Source organism: Amblyomma maculatum, chromosome 5 (genome assembly GCF_055883805.1).
Source record: "Amblyomma maculatum isolate TAMU_Amacu chromosome 5, ASM5588380v1, whole genome shotgun sequence".
NCBI classification, from domain to species: Eukaryota; Metazoa; Arthropoda; class Arachnida; order Ixodida; family Ixodidae; genus Amblyomma; species Amblyomma maculatum.
The window spans coordinates 107,956,585-107,978,138 of NC_139348.1; the positions used below are offsets into that span (position 1 = coordinate 107,956,585).

The 21,554-nt window shown below is 48.8% G+C and overlaps 1 protein-coding gene across 1 annotated transcript in view; it reads left to right on the forward strand.

The window, feature by feature from the left end:
• The window catches only part of Myo10A (unconventional myosin 10A), a 158,108-nt gene that overhangs the window by 44,251 nt on the left and 92,303 nt on the right, over positions 1–21,554 (forward strand). Inside the window, exon 15 of the mRNA XM_084604073.1 lies at positions 2,799–2,969. Within this exon, the coding sequence (XP_084460199.1) occupies positions 2,799–2,969 (171 nt within the window). The remainder of the gene's footprint in view (positions 1–2,798; positions 2,970–21,554) is intronic.

A 21,554-nucleotide genomic window follows, 5' to 3' on the forward strand; every position in this document is an offset into this window, starting at 1 on the left:
TTGAGGGGAGCCAGATACTAGTCTTTGTCGCGCCATACCCTTAAGGGCAGAGGAACAAATGGAAGGAACGATTTGCAGGAGCAAATTTCTGCTGCAGTTGACGGAACTTGGTGCAAAACTCCTCCAAATTATTTATTCATTTATTTACGAATACCTGAAAGGCCCAGTTGAAGGGGTATTACATGAGGGAGGGTATACATCCAGCAGATGAAACTTTCGATGGATGATCTGTATGATGATGGGTTGGTTTCATACACGATGGCATTTGGCAGGTCATTCCAATCCTTTGCTGCCTTAACAAAGGATGATAAATGTGCAGATGTCCATGCAGGGACAGAGCGTAGACAGTATTCTCATGGTTTGTGCGGTCAGAGATGCGGTGGGCGGGGTTGATAGCAGAGTTCAGGAAAGGATGGTAGTGAAGTAATTATCCAGATAATTAGCAAGAACTCAGTGATTAACTTTTAATTACCGCATTTATTCGGTGGTTAGTCTCAATGGGGAGTTCGGAGCCGCGAACAAATCGACGCCATACCAGTTTTTGAAACGAAGAAAAACTCTTTTTCTAAAGCCCTGTTGCTCGAGGAAAGCCGACGCCTTTTTCTGCACGAAACTGAAACTGAGCGAAGAAGTGTAGCACAGATGCGACGTTCGGTGATGACGTGATGCAGTGGCTACAGTGCCGAATTCAAACTTCTTGCTCTACTATTACATCTCATGACCATTGTTTCACTCCATCGCTGCCAAAAAATAACGAGCGCTCAGTTCGCATTGACTAAGCTAAAGGGTGTAGAGTACGGTCTACTGTTAAAGGGAACGTACGATCGCGTGGTCTAAACACTTTTTAATGCGCTGCCGCTGACATCTGGCGAGAATAGGTGGCACCATGTGCATGCTCGGGAAGAGCAGCCAGCCATGCTTACTGCGCATGCGCCTTGTGCGACCGTCTGTCTTCGGTTCTTTCAGGATTTGCAGAGCGTGGTAGCCACGTGATCTCATGTTCCCTTTAACGCTGGACTATACTGTACGTGACTTGGCACAATACATGTTGCAGTTCGAACAGAGCGCTGTTGGCACAGCGTACGTCATTATCGAACGTCATCGCTGCTGTACCGAGCTTCCTGCGTGTCTCTTGCCCGCAGTTTCGATTTCACGAAGAAAACATCGTCCGATGAAGAAACGCTTCAGGCGTTTAGAAAATGTGTTTTTGTTCATTTCAGAAACTGTTATGGCATCGTCTTGTACAGTACGGTCCACTGGTAAAGGAACATGGGATGGCGTGGCCTACCGTTGGCTCTCTCGGGAGTGCTTTGTAAAGCGCGGCAGCAACGCGGCCTCATGTTCTCTTTAACATTAGACCGTACTGTACATGGCTTCGAACTCCCCATTTGGACTAACCACCCAACTCCGATAACAAAAGTTAAGTGGTGGGTTTTAGTCAATTAGCTGGATATTTAGAGGAGTTTTACAGTACTACGATTATCTCTACCACTGTGAAACCAACTCTGGGCTGTTCCGAGTCGCCTATCATAATTTGAAATATCTTTTTCATTGAGTTTAATTAATCAGTAAACATTAATTAGTGTTTAATTAAATTATCGGCTTGATGAAAAACGGTTAATATCAGTGTTGAATACCGCCTCGACAAAAATCTACCTACATTGTTTCCATCAGGCTACAATTTACGTAGCTCTATTTATTGGCCTTCACATAAGGTGTCAGGTAACAAGGCGTCATTTTAATCATTCGCGAAGTGCGTGCACAAAGCTTCCTCGGGGAGAACACTGCATAGAAAATGAGATTTTGTTATTTGAGATGTTTTGGGGACGGTACACTAAAGTGGCGCCGCCATTACGCCTTCATTATTGCGCCAGGTATCGTTTATGACTGGTGAAAAATTTGCATTAACTCTAGCTTGGTGGAAACAACGTAGCTAGCCACTTTTCGAGAAGATCTACAAATTTTGCATTGATACTTTTTTTTCTGAAGCCAATGATTAAAAACAGCTATTTATGGTGTTTAGTAGTTACTTAACTTTCGTGAATAAAAAAAAAATAATAATGCAGACTATGCCAAGTGACCCGGAACAGGTCTTAGCTGGTTTCTTTGCAGGGCTATATAGTTCAGTTCAGTCGTCCAGTCGTGTCCGACTCTTCGTGACCCTATGGACCATATCACGCCACGCTTTCCGGTCTCTCACTATCTTCCTAACATCACATAACTTCATCTGCAGCGCCTCGAGGGTGCCATCTAACCATCGCGTTCACTGCCTACCCCTTCTCCGGTGACCCTCAACCTTTCCCAACATCAAATCTTTCGCCAGCGACTCCTCTCTTCTCATCAGATGACCAAAGTAGCTGAGCTTAAACTTTAGAATTTGACCCTCCAATGAGCAGTCAGGGTTTATGGTCGACAATATCGACTGATTTGATCTTCTGTATGTCCAAGGAACTCTCAAGAGTCTCCGACAGCACCACAATTCAAACGCGTCAATACTTCGGCGGTCAGCCTTCTTCACAGTCCAACTCTCGCATCCATCTCGCATTTTTGTAAACTTTGTTACATTTAGCTCCCTCCCCCTCTCTCTCTCTCTATCACGCGCGGACCCTCCCTCCTCCTCCCCCGACGCACACACACATGAAAATCGCGAAGAAAAAGTGCTGCACTTTGTGCATGTGGTACCTGTTCCATGTCGCTGTCTAATAGCCAGATATTTTTTTTTCGTTGCCAAAGCTATTTAGGAAGCATCCCATTTGTGATGCATTTTATATGTGCGCCCTCTGTGTCGGTCGTTGCAGGTGCAACCCTTGGTTCGTCAGATGTATCAAGCCCAACAATGAAAAGGCACCCATGAAGTTCGACCTGGCCGTCGTGCTGGAGCAGCTCCGTTACTCGGGCATGCTGGATACCATACGCATACGCAAGCTCGGATATCCGATACGCTTCAAGTTCGCCACCTTCTCCGACAGGTAAGCCTTCCGTCGCCGACACGCTGTCTCGTCCTCTCGCCATCACCATTTTCTCCAGCTTGGGGAACTGAGTGCCTGATGCATGAACTGACTAAATGCAAGAAATTGTAGCCATAAATTTTAATTACCGAGGCTATAATTGATTCCCGCAACTTCAGCGATCCGGAACGCAGAATTAGACTAGCATTAGTTTCTGAAAACTCGAAATTAAAACCCTAATTCTTATTTTAGAAAAAAAAGAACCCAGAAGAGAAAGCTTTCAATTGAAGTTCGTCTCTAGTGCAGCACATTCGAAACGGGCTAGCGGTCACTAGTTGTAATATCAATCTTGAACTTATATCGCCTTATTTATTTTGTGGTGAGGTTTTTATTTCAGCTGGAAAATTACGCTTTCGTCAAGGTGTTTCCTACAGCGACGATCTGTAGCTTGTGGCGCAGGATGTCGTGGTAACTATGCGGATGAAAATGCGGCACGCCTTATAGTTTTGTGCTGGTGTTCTTCACACACGAACTGCCTCAGATGCAAGGGAGATCGATTCAACGAAAACTAGGGTATCCGTCACGTATGACATTAGGATGGCTTTTGGCATCGACGCTAATAGCAATCCGCTCGACCGCAGCTAGAGTAGGCAGCAAACAATATGGGAAATACGTATACGCTCCGATTTAAGAACAAAAATTACGAGGGACTTTGGCGACTAAAGTAGTGAATGGCGACAGCCTGAGTGCCGCATTCTTCTACGCAACTGGTACTAATTCGTAATTAATTTATTTAGTCATTATTCGTAAATTAGCTAGTTAGTCAGTGTTTACTGACTTAATAATTTATTCAGTAGTTGTTTTAATACTCAACTACTGAATCATATAATGTAGTAATTACTTACTTAATTAGCCGGCTATTAGTTAATGAATTAATTAACCAGCCATGAACTAATTAATTATTCAGTCATTAATTAGTAACTGATAATTGATTGACATATGGCCTAATAAGGCACGCATTCGCGCATACTGTGATGGTGCTTTGTGATTGGTCGAGACCTCTATGGCGTCATCCCGCCTCTGCCAGTCAGCTGACGCAAAAGCGGGACACATTGTCTCCACGACAGTATGAGCCATTAAAGGCTTTCTCCTTAATAAGGAGACAGTTTAGCTGTCAACGCAACAGATGCGACTGTAGGGATGCATACGGAGGGGTTCGTCGCATCTGGAAGAGCGCCAGCTGTGTCACGGTGAAGAGAGATGATGAAATGTCCTGTGAATTAAGGGGGATAAAACATAATATCGAACAGCTTTTGCTAAGGCGAAACGGATAGAGGTTTCACGCATAGGCGTCTAAATGGTTTGCTACGGATAACCGCAAAGGGGTTTCACGCACAGCGGCTTGAGTGGTTTCCTAAGGCCAATGGCTATAGGTTTCACGCAGAGGGATCTCAATGAGTTGCTACGGCTGACCGCAAATGGGTTTCACGCGGAACGATCCCCGCCTGCTACCGCGTTCAGTGCTCATTTGTCAATGGCGGAACAACTGCGTCATTCGCGCCAAACCGCAACCAAACGAAGAGCTCTGGTACGTGCCGTTACAAAATCGAGTTTTTGCAGACATTTACGCCACACCTGCACCAAAATGTCATTGAAGAACTTTGACGAGAGGGAAACAGAAGTCGCCCCTTTTTAACGTTGGCTTCGCACTCCTCTCAGGACTCTGTCACTAAGAGTAGATGTATGGATTCAAAGTATGTTGAATTTCGAATAGTTTGTGAAAAGAATTAGATTCTAGTTTTACTGCGCGCTTCCTTTCGAATTAAGTCCCGAACAAACATCCAATAATATCCGATAATCAGGAAAGTTCTTGCTCCTCAGAAATCGCGGTGGAAATTTGTGGCGTTTCTAATCAGAGCTTCGTATCTTAATGAAATAAATCAGTTGATGGTCTTTGCGACAGCCGCCATGGCCACTATTCGCTCGTTTTATAGTAAAACGGAAATGTAGTACCCCACAGAGCATCACTTCGTTGTGCATCGACGCAGCTGACCGTTGTCTGTGAACGCAGGGAACGGGCTTGCGTAAAAAGTGAACAGGCACCAGTGCTTCTACCCTTTAAGGTTCCCATGATGCGCTGCGCGCACAGAAACAGCTTGTAGTAAGCGAGCGTAGAAATGGCACACGGGCGCTCTAGCCGGGCGTTTGCGGCGTCCGTCTTCGCCTCGCACAATAGTTTTCTCTTATTAGAGCTTTTAGTTTAGCGCTACCGCTTACCGCTATCGCCTACCGCTACCGCGTGAGGGTCAGTACGCATGCGGAGATCACCCCAATGGCGACAGATGGCGCCACGTTCTTGTCAAATTTCGGCGGACGCCGCACGCGGGGACCAATCAGCGTGTGCTGTGCTGACGGTGCGCGGTAGCGGTAGACCGCCGCGGTAAGCGTCAGCGTTAAACTAAAAGTCTCTAATTTTCCTTTTGGCCTGTACCGCTTTCCCCTGGCTGCTCCAAGAGCGCGGCTAGCGCGCGGACACGCGAAAAAAAAAATTGAGAAGGGTTCAACGCTGCTGAACCGAATATGGAGCGAAAGCATTAGCTGCCGGTGACCGAGCGTTCTTCCTCTTCTTCATCTTCTGGCAGGCCCTTCCACAGGCTGCGGACCACGCGACGAGTGGTTAGACCTGGCGTAGTATTGATTTCGCAATAATAAAAGACCGCGCCTGACCGCAGCGCGTGGAGCCACGGCTGGCTGTTCTGTTCGGTTTCTGTCAAAATCAGAGTCGGCTGTTTTGTTCCTTCACTCCTGAGGCCTTAGACTTAGAGGCCATTTCAGTAAAGAAGATGAGCGGGTCTGAAATAAGGGCTTGGAGCCAGATTGAGAAATACATCCATAAAAGGAGCTCGCGCGCACGTTCGTGGTATAGTTTCGTTTTCGAGCTTTCGGTTACCTGCGTCCGCGTCACAGCACGGAGAGGAGGACTGCATCACTGCTATACTAGTGCCTCCCCCTCCCCCAATTATGCTCTCGCTGCGCGTATATCTCCTACAGAAGGTTATTTGGAAATTCTCATAGGGTTTCTGAAACTTCAGCCTATCCGGCGTTCCCGTGAAGTACGCTTTAAAAATGTTCGGATTTTACAGTAACTCTTGTCAATATAATTTTGTTGTGTAAGTTTAATGAGCTGGCAACGCTAAAGAATCAGGTCAGCCAAGTGTTGCTCATGGGGCGAGAAGAAATGCTGATACCAAATCCATTGCATAGTTTATCGCGCTAAAGTTCGGTTTGGTTTATGGGGTTACACGTTCCAAAGTGACTCAGGCTATGAGAGACGTCGTAGGTGAGGACTCTGGAAATTTCGATCACCCGGGGTTCTTTAACCTGCACTGACAGCGCACAAAACATGGGAAATTTGCTTTTCGCCTCCATCGAAAAGCGGCCGCCGAGGCTGGGATTCGATCCTGCGTCCTTGGGCAGATAAGTCGAGCGCCCTAACCACTGCACCACTGCGGCGGGGCTCCATAGTTCTAAAGTGACAGCTATACATTCGTCTCAGGGCTGAGTACGCTGGAACCAACATGCCATTACTAAAGAGGCTGGATCCTGATCCAGCATGGGGTGACATGCTCGAGCTGTCGATTCTCGCTCACGAGGTCCCTCGTCGCGTTTCGCCAAAGGTACACCACTTGTCTAGAGAACAGCTAAACAAAGACAGATATGCTACCTATTGGCTGTAGTGTCAAAGATTCGATTCTCGCATGTTGTGCTATCTTTTTCATCTATTTCTTCATTTTTTACCCGGAAGGATTTAAAGGTGCGGTAAACTTGAAAACTGGATCCAGGGCTGAAGGTTTATTGTTTTACGGTGATCACAGTGTACAGCTGAACTTGCTGGCTCCAATAGCCAAAATTTTGCTATAATCCATTTTTTTGGGGTGATTGGAAGGCTATATTTTTCTTGCAAATATATATATATATATATATATATATATATATACATATTGTGAAAGAAGGCTAGGTCCAGACGGCAAGGTCGTGAAGGCAAGGCAAGGTATGCCGTGTCAGCGTTTAATCTGATGGAGAAAAACCCAAGCGCGCGCCAGAGCCGGCACCGCGGGACGACGATGATGGTATGTACAAGAGGAAGAAGAAGATCATGATATGTACAAATGAAAGAAGATCCGTGGAGGGCTCACACAATCTGCCCGGGGGGTCGGAAGCGGCCATCCTGGCCGCTCCTAACCAACCGATGTACCGCGGCGCACAAACGGCTTCAAGCGAGATACATGAACAATTTCAGTTCCACGGTGGCGTCGGTCAGCTGGGGGATCAACAGGTGTGACTTGGTAGTTTACTGGAGAAGTTTGGTTGATTACCTTGTAGGGACCAAGATAGCGGTGCTGAAATTTATCACTAAGGCCAGGGGTGCGCAGTGGTGTATAGAGCAGTACTTCGTCACCAGGACGAAAAGAGACGACGCGATGCTTCGAATCGTAGCGACTCTTGTGGGCTTGCTGGCACGCTTCTGTGTTGAGGCGGGCAAGATGACGGTATCTGACCACACGGGATAAAAACTGGGCTGGTAATGATGAGAAGTAGTCGGGCGTAGAGAAGAAGGAAGTGTCGAGGATTGTAGTGGGAGGACGGCCGAAAACGAGGAAAAATGGGGAGTAACCGGTAGTCCGCTGTACTGCAGTATTATAGGCGAATGTGACGAATGGTAGAACAGTATCCCAATTTCGATGATCCGGTGTGATGTACATGGATAGCATATCCGATAGGGTGTGGTGAAATCGCTCAGTCAGACCGTTAGTCTGGGGATGGTAGCTTGAGGTTGTCCTATGGAGGGTCGATGACGCACGAAGAACTTCGGATACGACTGTCGATAAGAAGGCCGTCCCGTATCAGCTCCTGTGTCAATCAAAGCTTCGACCGGTAATCCTTCAGCTAAAACGGAAATCATATTATACGGGCGATGAGGAGGACTTTTTGTAAGTTCGCAAAGTGCAGTTTCTCCTCCGGAAACTGCATCGCTTAGTTTTCCGAATTACGGACAGGAACAGTTGTTGCTGGTCGAAGTGGCGAAATAGAGCGGCGGTATGGGGAAGGGGACCGGCGTCGGGATACATGAGCCCCACTTGGTTCAGACGAGGATACCGGCGGTGGAGAGAATCGACGAGGTTGGCTGGGAATTGGTCGTCGCTGATAATATGCAGGTATGTCACTTTCGAAGGCGTCATAACCACTTCGCTCGTTCTGAATGCGTCGGCGACAAAAGCGAGATATATGTCCTCGAATTCCACAATAATAGCACACTGGGCGAGAGGGGCGACAAGGTGCGTAATAGGGTGGCGTCGGTTGAGCCGTCGTCATGGCGTTGATGTGGTTGTAGGGTGGTGCTTGGGGTGGGGGAACAAAAGGAGGAGGGGATGCAGCGACGTGAGCGTAAGTCGGTGCTGGGCGAGGTGCAGGAGGTTCAGGTGTGACAGGGTGGTTGATAGTGGCCAACTCTTCTTTAATAATGTAGCGGAGGCCGGCGATCGTTAGAAGGAGGAGACGAATGATCGCACCCGTGCCGGCAGAAAGGGCTGATGGCTTGGAGCTCCTCGCGGATTATCGCTCGAATCATGGCTCGTAGATCGAGGTCAGTAGAGGTCGGGGCAGTAATGAAGCCGGGCTGCAATCGGGAGGACTTTAGGTGGTCGAGGCGTTGGCAGGTCGTTATAATGGAATCAACACTTGATGGATTTTGGGCAACTAGGGTGGTGTAAGCCATTGAATTGATTCCCTTCAAGACATGGTGTACACGTTCAGATTCCGGCATGGTGGGACTGATACGCCGACAGAGTGCCAGCACGGCCTCTATGTATGACGCATAGGACTCATCGGCACCTTGACGGCAGGTAGCGAGCTTGTTCCTTGCGATCTCCGTCCAAACAGCCGGGTCGGCGAAGTACTGTCGGAACTGCTGCTTGAAGGTGGGCCAGTTTGTGGTGTGGGGCTCGCGGTTATTAAACCAATTTCTGGCGACTTCAATAAGGTAGAAAGATACGTTCAAAAATTTCAAAGCATCATCCCACCGGTTGTAGGCACTGCAGCGTTCATAAGTGTCAAGCCAGTCATGACGTCTTCGTCGCGACGACCAGCGAACAGCGGCGGGTCGCGTTGTCGTGTGGGCACCATCGGAGGCGGTAGTGTAGCCGAGGTAGAGGGTCCGGCCGGGTCGGGACTGCTCTCGGTTGACATGACGATGGTAGTTGTTAAACGGCGACCGGAACGTAGCTCGAGCGAGAGGCAGGGCACAAGGCAGCAAGGGGATCGAATTTCACCTCCACCACTTGTGAAAGAAGGCCAGGTCCAGACGGCAAGGTCGTGAAGGCAAGGCAAGGTATGCTGTGTCAGCGTTTAATCTGATGGAGAAAACCCAAGCGCGCGCCGGAGCCGGCGCCGCGGGACGATGGTGATGGTATGTACAAGAGGAAGAAAAAGATCATGGTATGTACAAATGAAAGAAGATATATATATATATATATATATATATATATATATATATATATATATATATATATATATATATATATATATATATATAATGCCACCTGGTGTCCCCATGTTCTTGCTGCGCCTGAAAGAAGAGGACACTGAAGTTGACTCTCGCGTGCTGTGTGCCGAACTTCGCCTGCTGGTACAGCTTCGTCCCGGCGTTTTAGTCAAGTCTAGCCCTGTTGTCCGTGACATATTTTGGTGGAGGTGCGGGGTATCGATCCCAGTATATGTCCCGCACTCCTCCGCATACCCAGGATTTAGGTCCTGTGCCAATCGACACTCCTGTTCACCGCGCTAGCCGGAGGAACCTAGGCCTACCACCTGAGCACGGGCCGTTGGAATTCACCACCGCAGCCGCCCCTCGACCTGTCATGCAAACTCCAACGTACTACACTCTACAGAGCCCACGACTGCCTAAGGCTTTCCACGGCTGTCAGACGGAAGACGTCGAAGACTGGCTCACCCAGTTTGAACGGGTCGCCGCATTTAATCAGTGGGACGACGCCGCAAAGCTCAGGAACGTCTTCTTTAGCCTGGAAGATGGCGCTCGTACTTGGTACGAGAATCGTGAAGGCGTGCTAACATCGTGGCGCGAGTTCTGCCGCTGCATCCTGGACACCTACACCAGCCCGGATCGCCGAGAACGAGCAGAAAGGGCCTTGCGCTCTCGAATACAGATGCCGAACGAGACCATAACCATGTACGTGGAGGACATGACTAGGCTGTTCCGACGATCTGACCCGGCCATGCCCGAAGAGAAAAAGGTACGCCATCTCATGCACGGCGTTAAGGAACAACTGTTCGCTGGGCTCGTGCGCAACCCGCCGAGCACAGTTGCCGAGTTTGTTTCGGAAGCAATCACGATGGAAAGGATGCTCCAGCAGCGGTCTGCGACCTACGACAGGCCGGTACTCGCCGCTTCGCTCACTGAGCCGCCTTCGGCCTTCGGGGCTAGTCCGGATCTTCTTCGCGACATCATCCGCTCCATTTTGCGCGAAGAGCTCCAGAAGCTTTTCGGTGCTCCCCAGCCGACGGTCAGCTCTGTCGCTAGTATTGTCCGAGAAGAACTCCAGCAAGCACTTCGGTACCAGCTGCTAACCCGCCATCCTTTTCCACCGAGGCCTGTCGGCCAACGTATGCGGAAATCTTGCGACGTCCCCCGACTGATTCCACGCAATTACTGCCACCCGACCAAGGCTCACTTTATTTAGCCCACCCCGAGCCGTACATCGACAACCGCCGACCACCCCAGCGAAAGGCAGACCTGTGGCGTGCCCCAAATCGGCAGCGCCTGTGCTTCCACTGCGGAGAAGCTGGTCACCTGTATCGACAGTGCCCATATCGACAACTGGGACTGAAGTGTTTCCCCATCGACATGCGTAACCCTCCTTTAGGCCAACGACCCCGGGATATTGAGGACTACGTAGCCCAGCAGCGCATGGCGCCAACTTTTAGACGACAGTCACGATCTCCGTCTCCACACCGACTATCCTCGCAGCCCAGCTCATCCGGGATGGCGCAGCGACGGTCGCCTAGTCCGAGCCGGGAAAACTAAAGACAGCGACCTCAGGGGGCGAGGCCGCTTCAAATCGACGCGACGAAGACCCCCCGACAACGCGACCTGTGAGTGACCGCGACTTGACGGCCCCGACGACAGTTCGTACACGTGAAGACAGACTCCCGCTGGATATACCCGTGCTCCTCGACGGCTATAAGGTTAGCGCATTGGTAGACACTGGTGCTGATTTTTCGATTTTAAGCGGGAAGCTAGCGGCGCTTCTAAAGAAAGTGATGACGCCATGGTTTGGCACGCAGATTCGAACCGCTGGCGGACATGTCGTAACTCCGAGCGGTCAGTGCACGGCGAGAGTCCAAATTCGCAACTCCACGTTTGTTGTCAGCTGCCTTGTGATACCTGACTGCTCCCGCGACTGTATCCTTGGTGCTGATTTTCTCCGGGAGTATGGGGCCATTATCGATCTCCGGAAGCGCACCGTGACCTTTTCGACCGAGAAAGCTGATGATACTGACACCGCAGACCGCCAAAGCCGTCCCCCTCTTCGAATTTCTGCCGAGAGCGTTTCTATTCCGCCACGTTCTAGTGTTTTTGTGACTGTTAACTGCGATGAATTACGTGACGGAACGGCGGTCGCTGAGGGCAACCAGTCCCTTTTGCTCACCCACGGCGTCACCTCGGCGCGGAGTCTCATCCATCTGCGTAACGGCCGATCTAAACTCCTGGTGACTAACTTTACGAACGAACCCCGCCATCTTTTCCGCGCTACTGCAATCGCATTCGCCGACGCCTTAGCGGACGTTTCTGAATGTTTTACGTTCGAAGAAGTTGAAAATGTGCGCCCATCCCTTGATCGTCTGGATATTAGTACAGATCTCTCGGAAACACAGCAGCACGATCTGCGTTCTCTCCTTCTAAAATACAGTGCTTGTTTCGCGACATCATCGAAAATTCGGCAAACGCCTCTTGTGAAGCACCGCATAATTACTCCCGACGATGCCCGCCCTATACGCCAGCAGCCGTACCGCATCTCAACGACGGAACGTGAAGCGATTCAGACACAGGTTCAGGAGATGCTTCGTGATGGTGTCATCCAACCCTCCAACAGTCCGTGGTCGTCCCCTGTCGTGCTGGTGAAAAAAAAGGATGGTACCCTTCGCTTCTGTGTTGATTATCGAAAGTTGAACGACATCACTAAAAAAGACGTCTACCCGCTGCCCCGTATCGACGATTCGCTCGACAAGCTTCGCCGTGCCCAGTACTTCTCCTCCATTGACTTGAAGAGCGGGTACTGGCAGATTGAGGTCGATGAGCGGGACCGCGAAAAAACAGCTTTTGTCACCCCAGATGGACTGTATGAGTTTAAAGTGCTGCCATTCGGCCTATGTTCAGCGCCGGCTACTTTTCAGCGCATGATGGACACCGTTCTCGCCGGCCTCAAATGGCAAATCTGTTTAGTTTATCTCGACGACGTTGTCGTGTTCTCTGAAACCTTTGGAGAACACCTCGAACGCCTTCGCGCAGTATTAGACGCCCTCCGGTCAGCTGACTTGACGCTCAAGCCCGAGAAGTGCCACTTTGGCTACAAAGAGTTGAAGTTTCTCGGTCATCTTGTGAGTGCCGCAGGCGTTAGGCCAGACCCCGACAAAACTGCCGCTGTCGCCAAATTTCCCGTTCCTGCCACGAAGAGGAGTTTAAAACGTTTCCTGGGTTTGTGTGCGTACTACCGCCGCTTCATCGCCGACTTTTCCAAGATAGCCGCACCCCTGACCCGCCTCACGCGGGGTGATACACAGTTCGTGTGGGCTGCCGAGCAGCAGGAGGCTTTTGCGGAGCTGCGCAGACGACTGCAAACTACCCCTGTTCTTGCGCACTTTGATGAAGACGCTGCCACCGAAGTCCACACCGACGCCAGCAACATCGGCCTTGGCGCTGTACTCGTACAACACCAAGCTGGCGTGGAAAGGGTCATTGCGTATGCCAGCCGCACGCTCTCCCGCGCTGAAACAAATTATTCCACTACGGAAAAGGAATGCCTCGCGGTTGTGTGGGCAACTATGAAATTTAGGCCTTACCTCTATGGCCGTGCGTTTAAAGTCGTTACTGACCACCATTCTTTGTGTTGGCTGGCCAATCTCCGTGACCCATCGGGGCGCCTAGCACGATGGAGCCTTCGTCTCCAAGAATTTGATTACTCCATTGTGTACAAATCTGGTCAGAAGCACGAAGATGCTGACGCGCTCTCCCGGGCACCCATCGGATTTGTCGATAACGTCACGGATGACAGAGGGTTTCTTGGACTAGTGAATGCCTCGGACATAATGACCCGACAGCGAGCTGACCCAGAACTTCGACCTGTCATTGACCACCTGGAGGGTCGCGCTGCTGACGTCCCCCGTCAGTTTGGAAGGCACCTGCCTGCATTCTGTCTTCGGAATGGCGTTTTATTCAAGAAAAACTCCAGCACTGTTGATCGAGCGCACCTTCTTGTCGTGCCGGCCGACCTTCGCGACGATATCCTTTTTGCTTGCCACGATGAGCCCACATCCGGCCACTTGGGCTTTGCACGCACACTCGCTCGAGTTCGTCAAGCCTATTATTGGCCTAAACTTTCTGACGCTGTCCATCGCTACGTCAGAGGCTGCCGCGAGTGTCAGCGTCGAAAGGTGCCTCCTCTCAAGCCCGCGGGTTTGCTCCAACCTATTATTCCACCTCGGTCGCCGTTTGACCAAGTCGGAATCGACCTACTGGGCCCATTTCCACTGTCATCGATGGGTAACAAATGGATTATAGTCGCGACTGACTATCTCACACGTTATGCGGAAACCAAGGCAGTGCAGCGGGGCACATCAATTGAGATCGCCCAATTCTTTATGCAGCAAATCGTGTTGCGTCATGGTGCACCGTCCCTAGTCGTAACCGATCGAGGCACCGCGTTTACGGCACAGCTCATGCATGACGTGCTCGAGCTTAGTCATACCAGCCACCGAAAAACTACTGCATATCACCCGCAGACGAACGGCCTCACGGAGAGACTCAACAAAACCATCGCCGACATGATTGCAATGTACATAGACTCGCAGCACAAAAACTGGGATGAAATTCTCCCCTACATCACATATGCCTACAACACGGCCACCCAAGAGACGACGCGTTTTACACCATTTCGCCTAGTCTACGGACGTGACGTTCAGACGATGTTGGATGCCATGCTTCCGAGCTGCACAGATGATCATCCACTCACGCCAGACGCCGAGCAGTTTGCTCAGCGCGCTGAGGAAGCACGTCAACTTGCCCGCATTCACATTCAACAACAGCAGGGCACGGATGCACGCCGCTACAACCTCCGTCATCGACACGTCGCATACCATCCTGGAGAGAAAGTTTGGGTGTGGACCCCGGTGCGTCGGCCCGGCTTGTGTGATAAACTGATTTCCCGTTACTTCGGACCTTACGAAGTTCTGCGCCGAGTCACGGAAGTGACTTACGAAGTTCGTCCAGTGGGTACTGTGCAGCCCTCGCGTCGGCAACCACGCTCCGAGGTCGTGCACGTTGTCCGCATGAAGCCCTATTTCACGCGGTAGTGCGCTATGCGCTTCTTTCGTTGTCGCGTAGGGCACCTTACCCCGCCTCCGTTATCTATGCTGTCAATGTGCTGGTCTTTCGTTTCGCTTACATTGGCCATCGCTCGCGCTCCGTCCCTTATTTCGTTTTTAAGAGGCGGAGTAATGCCACCTGGTGTCCCCATGTTCTTGCTGCGCCTGAAAGAAGAGGACACTGAAGTTGACTCTCGCGTGCTGTGTGCCGAACTTCGCCTGCTGGTACAGCTTCGTCCCGGCGTTTTAGTCAAGTCTAGCCCTGTTGTCCGTGACAATATATATATATATATATATATATATATATATATATATATATATGCATATTTTTCTGCTAGAAAGCATAAAAACGCAATCTTTTTATACGAAACCAGCGCTTGTCAGTGTCTCCTTCCTTGTGAATGTCTTGTTAGCGCTTCGTCCTTTTTTGAAATGTTACTCCAACTGGCCTAGCAAAGAGTTCTTGAAACCAGAATGTTCTGCTACAAACGGTATTTTCTTCTGCTAAAGAAGCTTCTACAAGAGGCATGTTGTTAGCTCCACGATTGCATTGTGGTCAACAATGGATTCGTAAAGTTATTTAAAGTTCGAGCATTTTCTTCGTATTCGTATCGCATCTTTGCATTGAGCCGGCATATAAGCGTGATCGATCATCACAACTGTGAGCATCAGCGCGCCTAAATTTGTGTCTAATGGAACATAAAAGAATTTCCCGCTTGTGTAACTGAAATGCCTCTGTCTCGCGCCATTTACGGTTACCCTACTCAAACAAATTTACTGATTTCACCTATTCTCCTGACTTTACTATCATGCAGTTGGTTCGAGCGCTCGATTTTTACGCTGGTTGGTTCACGGCTTACCAAAGTGGCGAAGGTGTTCACTGACGTTTTGACGACCGGAGGCGAACGATGTTTGGACGAAACGCTGCTAAGCCGCGAAGCAGTGGCGCTCTTCTGTGGCAGCATGTCTGAAACCGAAACAGAAGTGACCTGAACGGACTATCGGCGACAGAAGTAACTAAACTTTCTGTGTTCTTAAAGGGATGCTAAAGGAGAAAATGAAGTGGGCTTGCATCGATAGAATGCCAGTTCCTGGTTACAAAAAAGCCACTCTTACTGAAAACAGAGCTGTTATAAAGTAGTAAAGAGGAAGAACAGGAATACAGGTATCGCCGCCACAGCCGAAACTCGCAACTACAAATCACATGACGCGCAAGGGATCCCGGAGGCTGACAAATGCGAATTACGTTGCCCGTTTGAATGCGGTAGTCGGTTTTGTCTCGAATATGATAATATTCTTTTATCACACGTAAATGACGGCGAAAAGACGAGAAGACAACGTAAATGTTTCAGGGCAAATATAAAAATATACTCAATTCGTCCGCTTGTCGGTAGATGCCGCTAGTCTCTCAGCTAACACGGCGCTACAGGCGTCCACTTCAGTTTCGGTTATATTCCGGCTCGGGCACTTCGTGCGTGCTCGGATAGTTTGGTTTGGGCCTGTAACGCCTGAAATACGAGCTCGAAGCAGCAGATGCGCCTACCCTAAGTGCGTATCGAATTGAGGTCATGACTAGGCACGCACCGGCGAAGTATTGTCCTCTCCACGCGCACCAGCAATCACGGAGTCTCCTCTTGTGTCAGAGTGTGTGTCATCCTACCCGACTACGTAGTAGGAGAAAACCGTTTGAATTCGACCGGCGGGAACAAAAATAAGTCAACTTCTTATCGCTATATTTCGGCAATAATTCGAGTTTTGTTGCCGGATATGCGGCGACAGTGTCACCAAAACCAAATGCGTTTTATTTGATTTTGATAGCATATTTAAGCGTCTTTAGTGCCCCTTAAATGGTGCCGCACTCCATGGGGCACCGCCTGGTGTTGCAACATTGGTGTGAAGACTGAACGTGGGGAGGCGGTCAGGCTTTAGTCCCGATAGTACAGTGGGCGCTGTGCTGCTAAAACAAGTTCTTTCTTGGCGGCAAAGACTGTACAAATTTTTAGCGCAATAGCTTGAGACATTGCGTTCGATGAGGTACTCGCCGTCAGTGCGTCGAATATTGACTTTGGATATAAGGGTATGTGACATAACATCGCTAACCCTCCTTGACAAAATACATTGTGACGATTAAGGAAGTAAAAATATTTTCGCTATAAAGAAAAGTGATTATTTATTGGTAAGCCGGGATTGAGCTTGGGTCTGCTGCGGTTGCGAAACGAGCGCGCCACCTCTGCACTATGTAGATTTATGTGTAGAGCAGCGATAAAGGAAGTCGTTAGGGAGTTTTAGCATAGCGCGATCCGCTACCATGATCTACTATCGCGGGGTTCTACACAGGAAAGACCGCCTTTCGGGACCAATCAGTGCGTGGACATTGCCGATACCTTGTAGTGAATCCCGCTATGATAATCCTCTCTAATGGGGTTGCCGACACGATGGATATGATGAGGTTCGTTGAAAGGGAAGCGGGGGTGATTTGATGTCGCTGGATATGGTAAGAGGCTCCAAATACGATAGTGGATGGTTTGATAAGGCGAACTGCTGCGGGTCTCTGTGTTTACATGAAGGCGACAGTAGCGCATCGCATCGCATCGCATGTCGTAGCTCTTCACGGTAATGCGATGGGAAAGCGTTTACATGTATAGCGCATCATCTCTAGAGCGGTGGCGGCGGCACGCGGTGTCGTATATCGAAAGCATTAGTGGTACCAAGTTGCATACCAGAATAAAAGGAAAACTGTAATAAATATTAAAACAGTGTATGAATCGAAATGAAATACTTCTTTGTTTATCCAACCTGAAGGTATTTCAACATCCGACGCTTTCGGTCCATGGCGCCCAACAACGCTTACTAAGCCTATCACTTGAAAATTTGAGGCGTTTCGTCGCTAGAATTGCGCGGTGTGGGCATCTTCAGACAAATAGAAAGCTTCGTTCACCACTCGTTTGCAGCGAACGTGAGACACAATGGAGCGGAAACGACGAACTGGTGGTGAGGCGAGCGGCCGCCGCTTCGCCGGGCGCCGCCATCTTGTCCTTAATGCGATGCGATCGGGCTTACATGCACGGAGAAAGTCGACTTACCCCTCTGAATCCAGTTCTGCCTGGCGCATTAATGCGATGCGTTTTCCTAGCGTATTATCCCTGTTTACATGAATGCGATGCGCTAGGAACCGGATGCGATGAGATGCGATGCGCTAGCTGTCGCGTTCGTGTAAGCGGATCCCCGTGATTTATCGCATTCAATTATCGGCGTTACCAGAGCGGACAAAACGAATGGGATGGAAGCGAGACAGAATAATCTTTGCATTATTCTGAGTTCAGGCAATGAACATTTTAATGCTTAATACTGGTTTGGACCGCTTGTGTGCTCAAGTTACTGGCGATGTGTGATAGAAATGGACAGCGTTAAGCGCTTGGTAGCGTGAGCACTGTGGAAATCGGTTCACATTAAGAAATATGGTAAAACAAAGCGCACTTGAAGCGTTATTAGATTTATGACATCATTTCACCTACCTCGTGGTCGGTCAACAGTGTCTACGAAGACGCATTACTTCACTATGTTTTCTGACAGTTATGCATACCAGGTAACGATACGCTCGTTTTTTGTGTTGTATACAGTTGAATAGGCACTTGCTGTGTTTTTGAGTCCGTCATCTCTGAACTTTCTTTTTGTTTGTTTGAGGCACATAGTTGAATTCTGTGGCAAAAATAAGAAAAATGCGCTGAAGCGTCCCACGTCTTTTCTTTTGTTATGAATATATAGGGATCGACTTATTATTTTTTAAAATTCCGCGGATTTGGAGGTGTTTATTTTAGAGCAATAGTTTCGTTTTGAAGCGAATGCTTTACTAACCTAGCGGCGCTGATTTCGCCATGTCTGGACAAATGACCTTGAAGCCATGGGCCTGACCACGTGACTCGCTCATGGGCGCTGATCGGTGCTTCACATGGCAGAATCGGTTGCAGGTACTATTCGTTTGGGCTATGGATCGAAGACACCGGGCCGAATCTGACCACTCTGCATATGTTGTGCGCCGGGAACAAGCATTCGCTAATAGCCGTGAAAGAAAGCGTGCCATACTAGCAGCAGTAATCGAAGGTTACAGAGAAACTCGTGTGGAGAGACAGCCGGTAGAACGTGTCAACGACACAGTGGAACATCGCTTTGTGCCTTCTTTTCCGCAAGTTCCTGCTTGGGTGTGATCTGAAAGTTTCGGTCGTTCAAGCTGTGGCGAACAACTTCACCGATCATAGGACAGTCTTTACTTTATTCGGCACAAAAGACAAAGCTTTACCCAGCTTTGAACGAAAAATATTGACCGAGGCTTAAATAATAATTAAAAAAAAAACTAAAGCTAAACTATGTCTAACTATGCTTGACAGATCTTTCGCTCCGTATAACCATGTCCAGTCGAGTTGAACCTCAGCCAATTTGCTTAACGGCGATCGAAATTTGTAATTAACAATGCATGTCTAGCAAGGCCTAACCACAGCTAAACCGAGACTTAACCAGGTAATACTTGCATAACATGGTTAACTGAACTAAGCCGCAGAGCTTTTCTTTTCAGCGATTGCATTTTTTTTTTCGACCGAGGAATCGCTGACCATTTTCAGTGATTTATCCTGGAAATCTTGATTGGTCAAGTTCACTTCAAGTGACATAATGCACCACGCAGCAGAGTAGGCGACGAAACACAGGAGAGGTACACAATACACACAATACACACATACACTTAAACAAGGACAGTGCTGCGCTGACAACTGATTAAATTGAGCATCAACATTCTCTTCCTTCTCCATTTCTAAGGACACACATCACTTCTTCTTTGACAGTCCTCCGAACGATCTAAAAAGTCTTTCTCTTTCTTCAACAGGAGAACAGAAGGCATGCTAACGCAGTCTTAACCAGCTAAAATATCTCCCAAGCTTCCAAAATCTCTCTCGTTAATCTGTCCTTGTTCTTCCTCAAAACTGCTACTTTATTAAGTTCTGTTGGAGACATTCCTTTTCCCCAAAGAGTGCAGTTTTTGCAGTGTATCGCAAGGCTAGTCCCGGACTTATCCAATATCGTAGAGGCATGTTCTCTAATCCTATCATTTATGCATCTTCTGGTCTGGCCGATATAATTCTTACCACAGGACAGCTGGTGAAGACTGCGTTAGCATGCCTTCTGTTCTCCTGTCGAAGAAAGAGAAAGACTGTGATCATTGGGAGGACTGTCAAAGAAGAAATGGTGTGCGTCCTTAGAAGTGGAGAAGGAAGAGGATGTTGGTGTTCAATTTAATCAATTGTCAGTGCAGCATTGTCCTTGTTTATGTGTATGTGTGTATTGTGTGCCTCTCTTGTGTTTCGTCGCCTACTTTGCTGCGTGGTGCATCATGTCGTCTGACCAATTAGCTAGACTTTCAACGGTAGTCACTTCAAGTCTAAGCATTGTTGTCTGCATGCACAGTTTATTTGCCGCTAGTATAGCACTGGGTATATGGAATTTAGCGTCCCAGAGTGACGTGGGTCATGGCATAAATGAGAGCTCTAGACAATCTTCGACCACATCGGGTTCATTATCCTTTCATGACACCGCACTGTACAAGCGCTCGTTCACCTCCACCGGAACGCAGCCGCCGTGGCGAGGGTCGAGCGCGCGTTCTCGGGATCACCTCTCCAACGCCTTAACGACTGTGCTACCGCAAAGGGGCACGCGTTATTAAAGTGCAAAATGCAGCACCTGGAGCTGTTCTTGTAAAAGAAAGGCAAGTAGAAAGAAATAGCCACCAGACAAGAACGAATGTGGAAGTTTTCTTCTAAGGACTAATTTGACGTGTCATCTTTGAGCTATCGCTTCCTGATGAGTGAGAGGACGGAGCATCACGTGATCTCTATGGTGATGGCACCAACAGAACTGCCGTTCACCAGTCGGATATATCCAGGAGACGATACCTCTTCGCTGCGACCATGCACAGTTACGAATTTAGTTGACCGACTGATTGCTCTGAGCTGATGGCGATAGTGATCAGTGTTGGCCGATGGCGAGGAAGTGGTGCTTCTTGCTCGGCAGAGGATTCTAGGCGAGCGAAAAATACCTCAAATCAGTGCTTAAAGTCTGGCTCAATCGGTGAGGGGCGTCTCTAGTTGTTCGAGCACAGGTGGAAAGGGATATGAAGAGGGAGAGAGAAAGCGGTTGATGGCCTGCCTTGCATATAGTTTTACACAAATCTAAGGGGAGAAATCATTTTTCTCCTCGGGTTTTAGAAACTTCCGTTATGGGCTTCTTATTGAAACTTACTGAGAAATTGCCAGAACAAGACATAATGAGAGCTTTGACAACCACTGACAAGAAACAAAGATGGCAGCCTGCTTCGTATTCATGACGTCCCTATACAATATTCGAGTGCAGGGGGGTCTCAGACCCCTCTTTAAATGCTTGGGAGGTCTCAGGCCCCTCGAGATTCCCTTGACTTTAAGCCCTGCATCAAATGATTAAACTACTCTACTTATCCTACAATGCCATCCCAGCATCATGCCCCTGGCTTCCCCACGTGCTTAATTTTAAAAATTGGTTATGTAACTGGTACTCAGTAGCTAGCTAGCTATTCCTCGGATGCCAAGAGTACTGACCTTTTTTTGGTTAAAACAGCATTTATAAAACTTAATTCGGCGTTCTTTTACGTTTTTCTTTTGTTTAAGCTGGAAAGTCGCGGTCCTGGTTACGAGGAACGCTGGGACCGAGAATCTGAAAGGCCTCAGCATTATTTCCTGTTTCGTATGGCGTTCTTAAAATACTTCATAATCTCGCTGAACTATAGTGTTATTTTTTTTCGAAATGCGGCCGCCATGACCGGACTAACCAGGCATCGAGCACTCTCGGCCACTGAACGCCATAGCCCCTTGCAACGCAGTGGCAAATCAGGCTTCGTGACAATCTGCCCGTGGTTGGAGGAAAAGAACA